The sequence below is a fragment of the Sinocyclocheilus rhinocerous genome, unplaced genomic scaffold, assembly GCF_001515625.1.
Source record: "Sinocyclocheilus rhinocerous isolate Xijiao unplaced genomic scaffold, SAMN03320098_v1.1 scaffold2214, whole genome shotgun sequence".
Classification (NCBI taxonomy): Eukaryota; Metazoa; Chordata; class Actinopteri; order Cypriniformes; family Cyprinidae; genus Sinocyclocheilus; species Sinocyclocheilus rhinocerous.
Genome location: NW_015636528.1, coordinates 444,680 through 461,702, shown reverse-complemented (window position 1 = coordinate 461,702; position 17,023 = coordinate 444,680). Strand labels below are relative to the sequence as shown.

Sequence of the window (17,023 nt, the reverse complement as noted above, 5' to 3'; positions counted from 1 at the left end):
ATAAAATGTGTCTGAGATAGAGTGTTGTCAAAGATTGAGGTTACTATGGTTGTGACAGTGACATTATTTAATGGGCTTAATAATAACCACTGACTGTAAACAATAATACAGTGCCAGTGTCTGTGTGCATCTAAGTATGTTTATGATGACTATGCATGTTAATGTCATTTGACAATTGCATTTTTGACGAGGTTTAATATGGTACAAACTGTGACTGCATTTCAAAGATTGAGCTGACTGACACTAATGTGATTATGTAGTAGGGCTGCACGATTAATTGCATTTGCGATAATATCGCGATATGAAAAATTTCGATTATGTTTTTATGCATTTATGTTTAATCTATCTAATAGTGTGTTGGTCATACTATACAATGATTTATAGCTTGTCTTTGTTGAATAATACAGAACATAAAGAGCTTAAAAAAAATAATTGCATATTAAATCGCAATTGCAATATTGGTAAAAAAAAAATAAAATAAAAAATAAATAAAAAAATCGCAATTTTTAGACTATTATTTTCCAAAATCGTTCAGTCCTATTATGTAGTAGTGCATGCACTTTCATTTGGCCTCAAGGACACACACAGGGCCTTTCTGCTGTATACATGCACACTTAACACAATCATGTACTTGGGCACTTCATCCTTGTTTCCTTAGCAACTGAGTATGAAGCAAAGAACACATCTGCCTAAACGAGACACAGCGAACAGTCTTTCTGCATGTGTATCTTAGAAGAAGAAATGAGACAGACTCAACTTGCTGTATTAGTAATGAGAGTTTTGCTGAAGTTATAAGCTGCATGTTGATCCCTAGCATGCAGTGGTTACATAAAGTATAAATCATAAACAGAATGTATAATTTCACGAACAAAAACGCCCTCTGCTGGACACATGCGGGAACGGTCAAATGAGTGTCAAACCAAAGCAGCATCTACTAAAAGGGGTGTGTTGGAATTCAAAATAAACTACCATGCTACTTTTATTTAGTATGCAGTGTACTGCGCATAGCCTGCAGCTTTTCAGTATGCAAACTATACCCACATGACCTACTACCTTTGCCAAAATGTCTAGTATACAACAGAGCAAACTTCATTGAATAATGTATCCCCACAATGCAATGCACTCAACTTGACCTTTCAAGTGTGATTAATTACGGTTTTTCTTTTTATTATTCTTAGATATATGATATATTCATATTCTCTTTCATTTATTAGTCTACAAAATTGAAATAAAAACGCAGAATAACCATATTTACCTAAAGTTTGGGTCGGTAAAATTATTTAAAAAAAAAAAAAAAAAGTCTTCCAAGCTGCATTTATTTGATCAGAAATACAGTACAATCTATAATACTGTGAAATATCATTACAAATAAAATATTTTGTAATGATTTATAAAATATAATTTATTTCTGTGATGTAAAGCTGAATTTTCAGCATCATTACTCCAGTTTTCAGTGTCACATGATCCTCCAGAAATCATTCTAATATACTGCCTAAGAAACAGTTGTGTTGCTTAATATTTTTGTGGAAACCCTGATAGATTATTTTTTTCAGGATTCTTTGATGAACAGAAAGTTTAAAAGATTGATTTGAAATATAATTCTTTTATAACATTATAAAAGTTCTCACTGTTACTTTTCGTCAATTTAATGCACCCTTGTCGAATAAAATAATTAATTTCTTCCACTAAAATAATCTTACTGACCCCAAACCTTTGAATGGTAGTGTATTTCTGAGATGATAACTGGACAGCTGATAAGTGTACTAATTTAAACCTGCACACTCACTAAATCATGCTGTACTAGTAAGTATACAAATTATATATTGTACAGTATGCAGTGAATAGTATGCTACGTAGTATGCTAAGTGTTATACACAGTAGATTTATTTATGAGTCACTTCCAAAATTATTTCAGTAATTTAAAAGCCAACAAGAAAGCCTATAGATGCTGTACCTGTGTGAGGCAAGAAGGCCATGCTTGCTATTGGCTGGCAAGGCGTCTTTCGCTGTTGTGATTGGTCGGGTTGGCTGGAGGGCGGGCAGTAGATCTGTGTTGGAGTGCTGTGTGTCTGCGGCTGTATGAGAAGCGGTCGAGGGGTCTTGCTCAGCTTGGCCTCCCCGTCCTGCGTTGGTGCTGGGTACGTGTGAGTGTGGAAGCACGGTGTGGAGAACGATGCTGGGAAGAAGAAGTCTCGCTGGTCTTTACTAAACTTGGGAGTGCTGGGTGCATCACCGGAGCTCTGAGAGACAGATGGGACAGAAAAACGGTGCCATGAGTTGACGTCATCTCTTTCAATACTTTAATGGAGCCAAAGAAAAAGTGACTGAAAGAAACAGTAAGAGAAAAAAAGTTTAAAATAAGCTGATGACCTTCTTGTACAACTTATTATAAATAACCATTATAGTTTTCTGTTTGAGTATATCTTAAAATGTCATTTATTCCTGTGGTGCAAAGCTGAATTTCCAGCATCATTTCTCCAGTCTTCAGTGTCACAGAAATCATTCTAATATGCTGATTTGCTGCTCAAGAAACAATACTAATTATTATCAATATTAAAAACAGTTGTGTTGCTTCATATTTTTGTGGAAACTGTGATACATTTTTTCAGGATTCTTTGGTTAATAAAAAACAAAACAGCATTTATTTGAAAAAAAAATCTTTTGACACATTATAAAAGTCTTTAGTGTCACCTTTAAATGCATTTACTGTCACAACTTAATGCATCCTTGCTGAATAAAAAACTTAATTTCTTTCAAAAAATTGTTGTACTGTCCCCCAAACTTTTAAATGGTACTGTATTTCTGAGATGATAACTCGCTAAATTATAAACATGTAATGAGGTTGTGCTGTTGCATACTACAGTTTTAAAATAAACTATTATAAACCAAATAATATTCAACAAGCAGCATTTTAACTCTTAGAATTAGTACAACAGCAATGCAGCCACTAAAACAACCAATCAATGAGCAGGAAACACACTTGTTGAGCAAATATCCAATCAAAAGCTCATGCTGCAAACTTGACCATCCAATCAGCTGCATCCGCGAGGCCTACCTGTGAACTAGTGTTTTGTTTTGCCCTGCCAAGGTCCCTCTATCAAGATGGACAATTCAGTAGATGCTCAGCAGAAAAAGCAAGTCGAACAGGCAAACAAACTAAACAGCTCTGGGTCCTGTGTGTGTGTGTGTCTTGAGAGAAGCACTCAGGGACACGCTCACGGCTCCACAAACAAACTACACCACAACAGAACCAGCTGTTGCCATAGCAACAAAGCCAAACCGCAGCCAATAGCTGATCAAACAACTCTTTCTGGAGAGCCTCACTCCGTCTCTCTCTCAGAAGTGTTGGGCCGGTGCAGATCACATCTTGGTTTTGTGCACTAATGTTCAGTAAAACTTCCAGTATGAAGGATGGTAGCTTATGAAGCTGCAGCATATGATAAAAGAAAGAACTAAAATTTTCTTCAGAGGAAAATATGAGTGGTGCTTGTATGTGTGAAACTAGAACAAAAAAAGGTTGCTAAGGTGATCTGGGTGGTTGCTAGGGCGTTGTAAGATGTTTGCTTACCGGCCCAAGTCAAAAGACATCACCCCCAAAGTTTCTATGAAATTCTAAAGGTGTCTCCTTTAATGCATCTGAGATTTGTTTTGCACATTTTATCATGCAACAGGTAAATTCATGATTCGTAATACAGCAATAAATTTTTTAAAAACATATTCTGTAGTTATAGTAGTACACGTGATTGCCAGGGCATTGCTAAGAAGTTTCTACACTTTTAAAAATAAAGGTTCTTTATTGGCATTGATGGTTCCAAGAATAACCAAGAATAAAATTTAACATGTTTGGAATCTTTCCATTCCACCAAAGGTTTTTTTAAAGTGGAAAAAGATTTTTAAAATTATCTTCACAATAAGACAAAGAAGGTTCTTTTAAATGGGTGGTTGATTGCGATTTCACCTTTTTAACTTTAGTTAGTGTGTAATAGGGCTGTCAAAATGACTTAAAAACTAAATTCGAATTTTCCACTTAAATATGATCAAAATTCTAATTATATTCCAATTTAAAAGGCATAATTTCAGTTAGGGGGAAAAAAAGCTTTTGAATTCTAATAGCAATTAAAGCTGCAAGCAGCATTGAAAGGGCCCTCGTACCCGGGCTCACCGCCACCCGGTGGCTTTAAGAAAAACAGCGAACGGTCAGCAATATGCATTTAAAAATGTCAAAGTCATTTATATGTGCCAAACTTCCTGTTGCCAGCTGGTGGCGCTATGACTATAACTGAATATGGGCATGGGCATGTGTTCAGGACAGGACTCTTATAAAACATGTGAAGTTTGGGGCAGATCGGACTTTGTATGCTTGAGTTATAACAACTTCCTCTTTCATGGCGAAACATCGAAGTTTGTCAGGCCGCCACCGACACGCCCTTCAACGAAAACTCGAGATCTTCGCAATTTAACATCATAAAGGGCTTTAGATTACACTGACCAAATTTGGTGTTGATCTGTTGAAATCTCTAGGAGGAGTTCGTTTAAATGCAACGCCTGAAAATGGCAAAAACAGCACAAAACTTGCCAAGAAAATTAAAAATAACAGACTTCCTGTTGGGTTTCGGACTTCGCACCGGGGGGGACTTTTTTGTAGGTATTGGTGTGTTACATGTGTCTACCGAATTTCAAACATGTATGTGAAACATAGCTCGAGGGGCACTTTGTTGAAAATGTACTTCTGATATGGGCTTCAGAAGTGGGTGTGGCAAAGTGGCTCAATAGTGCGACCTATTACCTATTGACCAATAGGTCGCACTATTGAGCCACTTTGCCACACCCACTTCTGAAGCCCATATCAGATGTACATTTTCGCCAATTCTGGCACGTGTGCAAAGTTTCATGAGTTTTCGAGCATGTTTAGGCCCTCAAAAATGCGATGGATTTTGGAGAAGAGGAAGAAGAAACTGAGCAATTCCAATAGGGTCCTCGCACCATCGGTGCTTGGGCCCTAATTAAAACTTTATAGGTACAGTTATTGCCCTTGGTGTGAATGAGCCTTAATGCCAAGGTATAACAACACTCAAAGAGTAGTTTATTCCATTATTAGTTAACTAAATGCATACTACTATGCCAAAAACAAGCAGCCATAAACTTACAGTCTTACAGTCCGACTTGGAAAAGAGAAAAGAACTGGGACACAATGTTTCCCATCTGAGATATCTGGTCAAGCCCACAACTCTGACATTATTTATTAAAAATAAACAAAGATTCATCTCTCAGCCACAATATCTGATCCAATGTCAACATGGCGACAAGCATCTGTTCTCAACCTGCACATTTTGACCACAAGGGGGCCAAATGGTCACACTAAAGCAGAAGCTAGTCTTAAAACAGTGCTAATGGAGAGAGGTGCAGAAATGAAGGAATTTGTGCAGGAAACACTCCTGCAAGGTACAGCGTGCTTTAACATACAAGCCAAGGCCATGTGCGCTTATGTACACGAGTATGTGTGCTTAAATATGGAGTAACATACTGTACACAAAAGTGTATTAGACAACAAAGTCGTATGCCAATGACGATTTGTGTCCATTTTTATTTTAGTACACAGAAATGTGACTGTGACCTGCAATTTGAATAAGAGGCTGATTTTTGTAACTGCAAGTAAACAGACAGTTGGCAAGCGGCTGATCATCTGATACAGTAATTATGTAATCATATAAACACATAACCAAATATTAAGTAAATTGCCCTTAAAATATTTATCATGGCATCCAATGTTTCCTTCTAACCATAGTTATTGTTACCATAATAAAACCGCAGTAACAATTTAAACAAAACAGCAGAATGACTCAGAAAGAAGTGTTTGATCCCACACTATTGTGATGTTTATAGTAGTAACAATAACTGTAGCGACTAGCTTTTTAGTGGCGTTTGTTTGACACACAATGCTAGGGTGTTGTAGCTGGTTTCCAGAGCATTGCTATTTCATTGCTAAGATCCTCAATGTTCTTTAGCACATTTCTGGTTTCTACAATTCTAGTCTCTAGATAGGACTCGGACCTTCAGTATGAGCAATAGTAATAGCAAGCATGTGGTCAGCTAAGGACAAAAATGACTATACAATAATATTAATAACAATACTTTAAAAACTAATATAAAAACATTGTTTTAATAATAATAATAATTTATTATATCAATAAATATCTTATTTTAAAATGTTACAATATTTATTTTATATTAATGATAATAATAATAATAATAATAATAACAATAATAACTATTGTTTATTTTTACAGCTTTCATTTTGGTGGAAAACTGCTGTGAGACCTTAAAGCTTCTCCTTTTTTGACAGCAGATTTAAAAGCGATTCTCATTACAAAATTGGGGAGATTATTCTCTCCGAAGCATGCAGCGGCCAGTTATCAAGTTTCAACAATTTTTACTCACATTTGCTGCTTTGCGATTGTTAATTTTGGACCCTGGCTGAGATTGTAAAGGTGTCCCGCGCACACAGTCGCTAGATGGCGCTGCTTGTGCTGTGCTATTGGAAGCTATGGTATCCATGTATGAAATGCATTTTAAATGTATCTGAAAATGCAGCATTTTTCCCTCCAATTGCACAGTTCACATGGGTAATGCTTTAAGTTGGTAACATTCATATGTTGTTTACAGTCAGTTTTCATTTCCCTATGCACAGGACAAAACGCATTCACCTGTACATTATGAAAAAAGCGCCACACAGTCGTATGCACAGTCCACACATGGGAGTTGCAAGAGTGAAATATATTTGCTCTCTATTTGCGCTTTCTCCTGCACTCTAAAAGCCACATGATTACTCAAATGACAACAAACAGCAAACAAAATCATTCATAACCTCTCAAAACAACAGCAGCTCTTCCTGTAGCCTTAAATGACAACTCTAATTTCACAGCACCTGCAGATGGAGAGAGAGCGAGCGAGCGAGCGATTCTTTATAGTCAGTGAGCAGCAGACAGCACAAAGAGACAGCAACCCACTGACATCAAGTTAATGAACTCCAAACACGTTAATGGACCTTCAGCAATTACAGCAATTGAGGAATTACAGAGGTTTAAAAGCGGCTGGATGCTGCACATGTAGTTCAGGAGCGACGGGCTTTATAACGAGAGGGTGTTGGAGCCTAGTGGTTAACAACTAACCACAGAGGTTCAAACGCTGAGTTTACTCACCCTCTTGTCATTTCAAACCTGTATGAGGCTCCGCATCAAAACATGTCTTCATATTTTGATACAGTTAGGGTTAGATACAGACAAACATTGTTAATCCCTGCAGTAGATACAATTTCTAACCTCGCCCATTTTTGGTTTCTGACTTTAAAGTATCCCGTTACACTGTGAGAAAACACGATTCAGAACGTGAGTGAACTGTCTGAATGAACCAAATAGAATCGTGAACAAATTCAGACCTTTTTGCAAACCTAATTAACCGATTAGATCAAAAGAGAGATTCGTTTGCGAAACTGGCATCGCCATTTCCGATTCTAAACAGCCGATAGAAAATGCACACAACATGATTGCTGAAATATTGTCAAGCAGAATGATTCTTAGGTTTGTACACGGTCATCTCCAATATCAGACAAGGATTTATCAGTAACGTTTTATATCAGTAACAGTATTTCAGTGCGACTCGTGCCTCAGTAAAAAAGGGTCTAGCGACATCCCAGGTTCACGCTGTTCTTTTCCATTCAATGAAAGTGGTTTAGGACTATGGAAGCCATTTCTGCCACTGAAAAAAATTAAAAAGGTAACTGCAAGTTTTTATCTCACAAATCTGACTCTTTTTTTTCTCAGAATTGTGTAATACAAACTCTCAATTCTGATTTTTTTCTCAGAATTTGTAATATAAACTTGTGTAACATAAAAAAATGTATGAGTTATTCCATAAGAATTGCGGAAATTATGTGTTATAAAGTCAATATAAACAAGTTTGCATCATGCAATTCTGAGAAAAAAAATCAAAATAGCGAGATAGAAAGTCGCAATTACATTTTTTTTTATTCCATGGCAGAAACTGGCTTCCATAAAGGATGAATGTCAGGCTCAAAAAAAACCCAAAGTGCCACAGAAATATTCCATTCAAGTGAATTAAACTACAAGGTGACAGAAAATTCTATAAATAATCAATGGTGTCGTTGGACAAGATGTGACATGCCATATTTTTAATATAAATTTCATGCCATATTTACAACACCTTGAAAATTGTATGGCTAGCACTTTTAAAAAAAAAAAAAAAGAAGAAGAAATTAATACTTTTATTCAGCAAAGATGCATTAAATAGATAAAAAAATGATAGTAAAGACACTTACAGTACAATGTTGCACAAGATTTCTAGCAGCACAACTGTTTTTACCAATGATATTAACATTTTCTTTACAGTAAATTTAAACTACTATAACTTTTTGATACTTATATTTATTGAAAAAATTCCACTTTTGCGATAATCTGCTGATTTTCTTCTTTATAAAGAGACCAACCTTATGTCTGTATTCCAAAGTGTTCATAAATTACAACAATTTAAGTTTGGATAGTGCACCTGCATGCCTATTTTAAAAAATGGGGGGTGACAGTTAAACTCTCATAATAAAGTGCTCTATAACTAGAAAAGAGGTAGAAATAACTGAAAAGGAGTTGCTGTATATAACAAAACAAACTCCTCAGTTCAAGACACATGAAAGCCCGCATGGAGTTTGCTAAAAAAACACCTGAAGGACTCCAAGATGGTGAGAAATAAGATTCTCTGGTCTGATGAGACCAAGATAGAACTTTTTGGCCTTAATTCTAAGCGGTATGTGTGGAGAAAACCAGGCACCTGTCCAATACAGTCCCAACAGTGAAGCATGGTGGTGGCAGCATCATGCTGTGGGGGTGTTTTTCAGCTGCAGGGACAGGACGACTGGTTGCAATCGAGGGAAAGATGAATGCGGCCAAGTACAGGGATATCCTGGGCGAAAACCTTCTCCAGAGTGCTCAGGACCTCAGACTGGAACTAAGGTTTACCTTCCAACAAGACAATGACCCTAAGCACACAGCTAAAATAACGAAGGAGTGGCTTCACAACAACTCTGTGACTGTTCTTGAATGGCCCAGCCAGATCCCTGACTTAAACCCAATTGAGCATCTCTGGAGAGACCTAAAAATGGCTGTCCACCAACGTTTACCGTCCAACCTGACAGAACTGGAGAGGATTTGCAAGGAGGAATGGCAGAGGATCCCCAAGTCCAGGTGTGAAAAACTTGTTGCATTTTTCCCAAAAAGACTCATGGCTGTATTAGATCAAATGGGTGCTTCTACTAAATACTGAGCATTTTTCAGTTTTTCTTTTTTAATAAATTTGCAAAAATGTCAACAATTCTGTGTTTTTCTGTCAATATGGGGTGCTGTGTGTACATTAATGAGGAAAAAAAATTAACTTAAATGATTTTAGCAAATGGCTGCAATATAACAAAGAGTGAAAAATTTAAGGGGGTCTGAATACTTTCCGTACCCACTGTACATAATCAATTGCCGTAAGTGTGATGTCGAAACAGACTGGCTCGGAATCGGCAGACTGACCGGCGGAAAACCGGCTAATTCTGGTCCCTGGCCGGTCAATCGGTGCATCTTTAATAAGAAATGTTATTAGAATGGTTTCTAAAGTATCATGTGACACTGAAGACTGAGGTAATGATGCTGAAAATTCAGCTTTGATCACACCAATAAATAACATTTCAAAATATATTCAGTTATTTAAAATTGTAATATTTCACAATATTTTTGTATTTTTGATCAAATAAATGCAGCCTTGGAGGCATAAGAGATTTTCAAAATCATTTAAAAATCTTACCAACCCCAAACTTTTGAATGGAAGTGAATGGTAATGAGATTTTCAGATGTACAGACAACTATTATTGTGCTTTTTGTCATTTTTGGAGCTCGATTCGTTTTCATTATATAGATCATTGTGCATGAAATCTTTAGTTTTTTCCAGAAAAAAGACACATGGGTTTAGAACAACACAAGGGTGAGTAAATGATGACAGAATCTTGCGCTCCAGGGGAATATGCCTGTAATAAATGTACCGCAAGTCACTTAGGATAAAATTGTCAGTCAGATGACTGAGTAATCAGTAAAGAAAAAAAAGAAAAAGAGCTTAAACAGCCTCAAATCGGATATCTCAGGGAAAACCTCTGAAATGACACACGTGTGTTATGATTGTGCAGTGACTGATTGTGTGACTGTGACTGAATTCAGTCAGGTTTGTTAGTGCTCTGCAGTATATCACATACACTGAAGCATTTGTGATGAGCACCCTCCACCCACTCACTCTCTCTCAAACCAATGCATGAACCCACGCTTCCCACCAATAGGCGCATTTCCTGTTTCATTGCTTGCTTCAGAGCAAGACGACTTCTGAGGTAAACAACAAAGACGGGAGACCTGTTGAATAAACAAACCGCCTCAAACAGTCTGAGGAAAGAGGATGAGTTCAATTTTAGTGATTTTTTACTAATGCTGTGAGCAGGTCAGAGAGTAACCGTCCTCGTCTTAGGGGCCATTTACACGACAAAGTTTTCAGCCAAAAACGGGAAACTTTTTATGTGTTTTGCCTGTTTGTTTACACGACAACGGCGTTTTGGGGACTGAAAACGCATATTTGTGAAAACGGGTTTCAAAGCGCAAGTTTTGGAAAACGCCACCGTTATCGTTTCCGTGTAAACAACCAAAACGGGAATCTTTGAAAACGGTGACGTCATGCGCGTGCATAGTACATGTTAGGTATGTAGACATGCGCAGTACGTGTCGATTTTAAAGGCAAGCGCGAACAAACATACACAACAATGGCGGAGTACATGGTACTGTTGTTGCTGCTCAAGAGTTGCTAACGCTTCTTCAGCGAAGTGTGGATTTACTTCACCAATATTACAACCAACAGCGGAGACGCATCATATACAACATATAATCGTCACTTCCCTACAGGTACTGTTTACTAACAAGGTGACAGCGCCAACTACTGGCATGGCATACGTAATACAACGTTTTTGGCCGTTGTGGATATGTGTAAACGCGAATCGTTTTGAAAACTTTGTCGTGTATACATGTAACTTTTTAAAAACGCAAGGAAAAACTTTTCCGTTTTTGACTACATCGTTGTCGTGTAAACGTAGCCTTATTTTGAGTCAGTGCTGCAGTGAGTGACTGAGAAATCTGAGGCAATTCACAGTGAGAATCAAGAGAGCCATCTTCAAGATTCAGACCAATGACTCCGGTGATTCATTCAGTCTAATTTGCCAAACTGAGACTTAGGCTTGTGAGACTTGATCTGCTGACTGGCATTTGACAACGGTGCTAATTATGATCTAAAAATGTTTGTTATAATAAATGCTATTAAAATCATTTCACATAATAAAGATACAATACATATTTTATTAAATATTCAAACATATTAAAAATATTTCATTAATCTAAAAATATTTCATACTTTTTTTGTACAAAAGCACACCTAAACAACCCTTTATTTTACTTATTTTTTTAAGTAATTCTGTCATTTGTAGGGATGTAACAATATCAAAATCTCACGATACAATAATATCATGATATGAAGTCCACAATACGGTATTTATTGCGATATTTAAAAAAAAAAGACAAATGAAAAATTGGGGGAAAAAATTAAATTATTCTATCTAATGCACTTTGTGTGTTCAAAATTAAGAGCTGCAACCCATGTACTTAACTAAGAAAACTTAAGTCAGAAAAAAGTCAGTGAATTGACTTGTACCTTAACTTTAAAGGGGACTTAACCCTCTTTATATTTGTGATATACTGTCTCAGTCTAAATTACATTCACACTTCCTAATTTGTTTAGGAAGCCAAACAAATTAGAATATAATAATAACAACAACAACAACAACGACAGTAATAGTCATACATTGTAAAACAAATGCACTGTAAAATAAATGAAAATGAATATTTCGTAGGTATATTATTTTTGCTTTACACTACAGTAGGGAAATTACAATACTTCTTTCCTAATTTCTACACTTGAAAGAGATATTTTGAAGTTGGACTGCATTTAAACTGCTAGCTGTCAGCAATTCATACTGCACTTTTAAGCTTTTATTTTGACGGAAACGACAGTAGAGCTTTTATTTTGAAGGAAAACTCCAGCTTCAGTGAAAACAGGCTTACAAAAACGCGTCTCACAACAAATCTAGTGAAATGCTGTAATCATCTGCCTTGAAAATAAAGCACAACTGGTGGCTCTTGCGTTCCCAAACGCGCGCTAAACTCGCAGCACGTGCAATAAACGAGTTCACTGCAGTCATTCACTGTGAATGGAGCCGTTCTGAGGCGCGGAAAACACCGGATCACGAGCTGATCGCCTCAACAATGTGCACGCTTCGCTATATAACACGCAGCAAAAACTTGATGAAGGAATTAAGCCATATTGTGCTTTTGGTTTTAGTTAGTTTGACAGATACTGTGCCAAAGCATAACAACTGAAAACACAACTTTAAAGATGTTAGAACTTTATGTTAGAATAAGAAGTTTAAATATATTTTAAAAACTACACTTTTTGCTCGGAAGACCTATCGTTTCATCGTCATGTGACCACGATAATATCGAGAGTTTTGCTATCGCGATATCACAATATTGATAATATCGTTACATCCTAGTAATTTGTCATCTAAAAAGTAATACACTTAAAAAAAAGTTTAGTGATATTTGTTTCTGTTTCATATAAAATTCCCAATCTCAAAACACAGCAAAATATATTTATACAATTTTAAATGTCAAAACAATGTTTTTTTCTGCCCTGCAGGAAAGACAGATAAAGGTTTTGTACCTGGCATTCAAATTGGGATAAATAGCCCAGATATTATCTTACAACACCAGCCTAATCATATTGATGCAGATGAAAAATAGCAGCGTTATACAGCGCATCCCCAGCTGTAGTGGTGTTTTACACACTAATGGTGGACCAACATGGTCGACCTGTTGGTTATCAGACAGAAAACATTGTAGTAATGGCGCATTAGAGCAAAGTAAGCAGCAGAGGAGATGAACAGATAGCATGAGTGACAGAGATGTGAAATGAAAGTGATTGAATCAGGGGAAGAGGTGGAGGGGGGGCTGCTTGAGTGGGTGAGAGATGCAGAGAGTAAATGAGAGAGAGATGAGACACACAGCAGGGCCTCTTATATGTTTTGCCCAGGCTAGTTACAGCACACTAATGAATGGCTAATGAAAAGAGAGAACGCTCTCATACAGGAGCGAATGAGAGCTGAACATCAGGCAGATCCATATGAGTGTCTCTCTATTGGCGCTTTTCCACTGCGTGGTACGACTCGGCTCGGCACGGCACAGCTCAGTACGACACGCCACGGTTTACGTTTCCACTGCAGTTCAGTACCGCTTTAGAGTGGGTGGGATTATTCAATTCTCTCCGGCCAATCCGTGATCAGCAGAGTTTACACGTCACGTTTTGGTAACGGTACGGTTCACTTGGAACCCCAACCGAGGTGGTACTAAAAAAAGTACCAGGTACCACGTACTGTACCCAGTGGAAAACCCCCCAAAAGTGAACCGTACCGAGCCGTACCATGCAGTGGAAAAGCGCCATAAGAAGAAAACCCAGTCAACATCAATCCTGTCACACACTCTGGGGATGTTTGGAATGCCATACATGTATGATAATGTACCCTGATAGCCTCAGAAATACTACAGTTACAACTATTGTTACCACAGTCGAACTGTGCATACAAAAGTTTTTTGACAAAAGTAATATGACAAACAAAAGTTTTTGTTTTTTTGAAGTCTCTTATGCTCACCAAGGATGCATCTATTTGATCAAAAATAAATGTTAAAACTGCATTATTGTGAAATATTATTAAAATGTAAAATAACTGGTTTCTATTTGTATATGTTGTAAAATGTAATTTATTCATTTGATTCAAAGCTGTATTTTCAGCATCATTACTCCAGTCTTCAGTGTCACATGATTCTTCAGAATTCATTCTAATAAGCTGGTTTTCTACTCAAGAAACAATTAGTATTATCAAAAAATGGCAAAAACAGTTACATTATTTCAGGATTCTTTGATGAATAGAAAGTAAAAAAAAAAAAACAACACCATAATTTTTTTAAAAGAAATCTTTTGTAACATTATAAATGTCTTTACTGTGACTTTTGATAAGTTTAATACGCCCTAAATGATAAGATCCAAACATTTTCAAATTATACAAATAGGCTAATATATTAAAATAATAATACTAAATACCACCAGAAACTAAATATTCATATAATATTAACATATTAGTATTATATAAATACAAACAAAGACTAATATAATTTTTTGTCATGTATCCATAATTAACAGTTCAGTGCCAAGAATTTCCATTTCCATTCATCACAACAAACCATGTATTTTAATATTTGAATGTTTAATTTGCATACTGCATACAGTTGTGTAAGCCATTTTTTTTAATAGTAGTTAGTATTTGGTATTTAGTGAGTATGCAGTAACTACTCCTTACCAAATAGAACCTCTGTTTCTCTCTTTGTGCTGCTCAACAGAAGTTTTTATCATTTGAACAGTGAGAGGGATGGAGGAATACTAGCAAAAGGTGCATAATTAATGCATTTCATAAATGGCTCAGAAAAGAGTATGTGTGTGTGTGTGTGTGTGTGTGTGTGTGTGTGTGGGAGGGATGGGAGAGAGAAACCTAAAAGAGAGAGAAAGGGGCAGCACCACAGCCAAATGTGAAAACATCCAGAGAGTCTGCTGTGTTTCCAATGGAGTGAGCAGAGGAGAGAATATTGGATTTGCATTCCAGAGGGAAGTTATTTCCTGCTGTGAGACAGAGAGAGTCTGTGCCTCCTACCTGTCTTTGTGCCGACGTCGCCATCTGAATCTGGCAGAACTTAACAGCTTGATCCAATGCTACATCCTCATCCACCTACAGAGAGACAGAAAGTATGAGAAATAACATTAGTGGAGTTATTTATCATAATCATCAGACACAGCAACACAAAAACAGCCACTAGAATTGACTTGCTTTTTTCACATATTAGGCATTTTAATGCGGTCTCATGTCATGTTTACAATAATTTAGAATTTATAACCAGAAAAAACATTCACACAATAATTCAGAAACTCATATAAAAGGCCTGATGTCTCCTACTTGACTGTTGCTATGTTGTGTCAAAGCAGCCTCAACAGTTCAAAGCAGTCAATTTCTGTCATTTGATTGTAGTCAGTGTTGTTAACTTGTTGCAGAAGGATAAATTAGTGAATTAATGTACCGATTAAATAGTCTACTGTCATATAAACACCAAAAGTGCACATGGATCCATTTTTTTAGCATTATAAGCCTTGGCATAGGAATAAACCATTTCTGTGTCTGATGATGTAGTTCAGAGCAGAATCATCTAGTCAATTATGGTAATTCAAACACAAAATGACCAAGATAAGAAAAAAAAATAAAAATTTTTAGAGCGAAAATACAAATAAAAGAGCTTGATGTAGACACACTCGTCCACAATCACAAACCTAGACACATGAGCACTTTAACTCGTGACTGCCCATGTTTATATATAAACGTCTATTCAGTAACTTGACAGAGACGCTGTTACGCATTTGACGTGCAAAGAGGTCAGTGAATCATTCAGCGAGGTCATTGACATAGAAAAGGTCAGGTTCACATACAACTAAATTACCACCAATTTAGTGCAAGTAACATTCAATTAGAAGTCGTCAAGAGACAGTTCTTTTTCAGGATTCTTTGATGAATAGAAAGTTCAAAAGAGCAGTGTTACTCAACTGTATTTGAAGAGAACAAACCTCATTGGTTCTCAAATGTCAAGCAAGCACTTTTGAGCTTCCTTTTACCATACTTGATGTGTTTCAATGATGGGTTTAGAAAAACATAAAAATGAGTAAATGATGACAGAATTCACATTTTTGGACTAACTTTTAAGTTTCCGTCTATTTGTTACACAAATCTATTATATCAAATCTATTATATAATCTATAAATCCTTTTGATGTATTCCCCATTTCAGTTTTAATTTATTATTATTATTTTATTTATTTATTTATTTCATTTTTCTGGATTCCAAATTTTGATGTATTCCCCATTTCAGTTTTAATTTATTATTATTATTTTATTTATTTATTTATTTCATTTTTCTGGATTCCACTTTTTTCCATTTAAATTTTTTTAACTCTCTGTTTTAATGTTTAAATTAAAAATGAAACTCTGTTTTAATGGTTAAATTAGAAAATATTAATGCAAAAAAAAATTCACAGATTTTTTTTCAAATTCAGTTTTATTTTTATTTTTACCAAATTCTGTTTTCCATTAATTTTCTGAATTCCATTTTAATGGTTTATTTAAAAAACGTTTTTAATTAATTTATATTATTTAAAAAATATATTTATTTCATTTTTCAGAAATACTGTGTTATGTATTTACATTTTTCTGGTAAACAAATTCTAGTAAATTTTTTTCTGGTAAATATTCCTTAAAAATAAGGCTTTAATAATACTTTTATTAGTAGTAGTACTATCATTATATTTAAGTATTTCGGTCACAGTTTCTTCAAGTTAACTTTGTCAAGTTTTAATTTATTATTATTATTTTATTTATTTATTTATTTCATTTTTCTGGATTCCAAATTTTTTTTAACTCTCTGTTTTAATGTTTAAATTAAAAATGAAACTCTGTTTTAATGGTTAAATTAGAAAATATTAATGCAAAAAAAAAAATTCACTGAATTTTTTTCAAATTCAATTTTATTTTTATTTTTACCAAATTCTGTGTTTTCCATTACTTTTCTGAATTCCATTTTAATGGTTTATTTAAAAAAACATTTTTAATTAATTGATATTATTTAAAAAATATATTTATTTCATTTTTCAGAAATACTGTGTTATATATTTACATTTTTCTGGTAAACAAATTCTAGTAAATTTTTTTCTGGTAAATATTCCTTAAAAATAAGGCTTTAATAATA

At 35.4% G+C, this 17,023-nt stretch overlaps 1 protein-coding gene across 1 annotated transcript in view; it reads right to left on the bottom strand.

The window, feature by feature from the left end:
- Positions 1-17,023, bottom strand: part of LOC107747802 (calcineurin-binding protein cabin-1-like) — a 116,504-nt gene that overhangs the window by 4,621 nt on the left and 94,860 nt on the right. Inside the window, exons 39-40 of the mRNA XM_016562406.1 lie at positions 14,891-14,965; positions 1,955-2,240 (exon numbers count right to left, since the gene is read on the bottom strand). Of these exons, the coding sequence (XP_016417892.1) occupies positions 1,955-2,240; positions 14,891-14,965 (361 nt within the window). The remainder of the gene's footprint in view (positions 1-1,954; positions 2,241-14,890; positions 14,966-17,023) is intronic.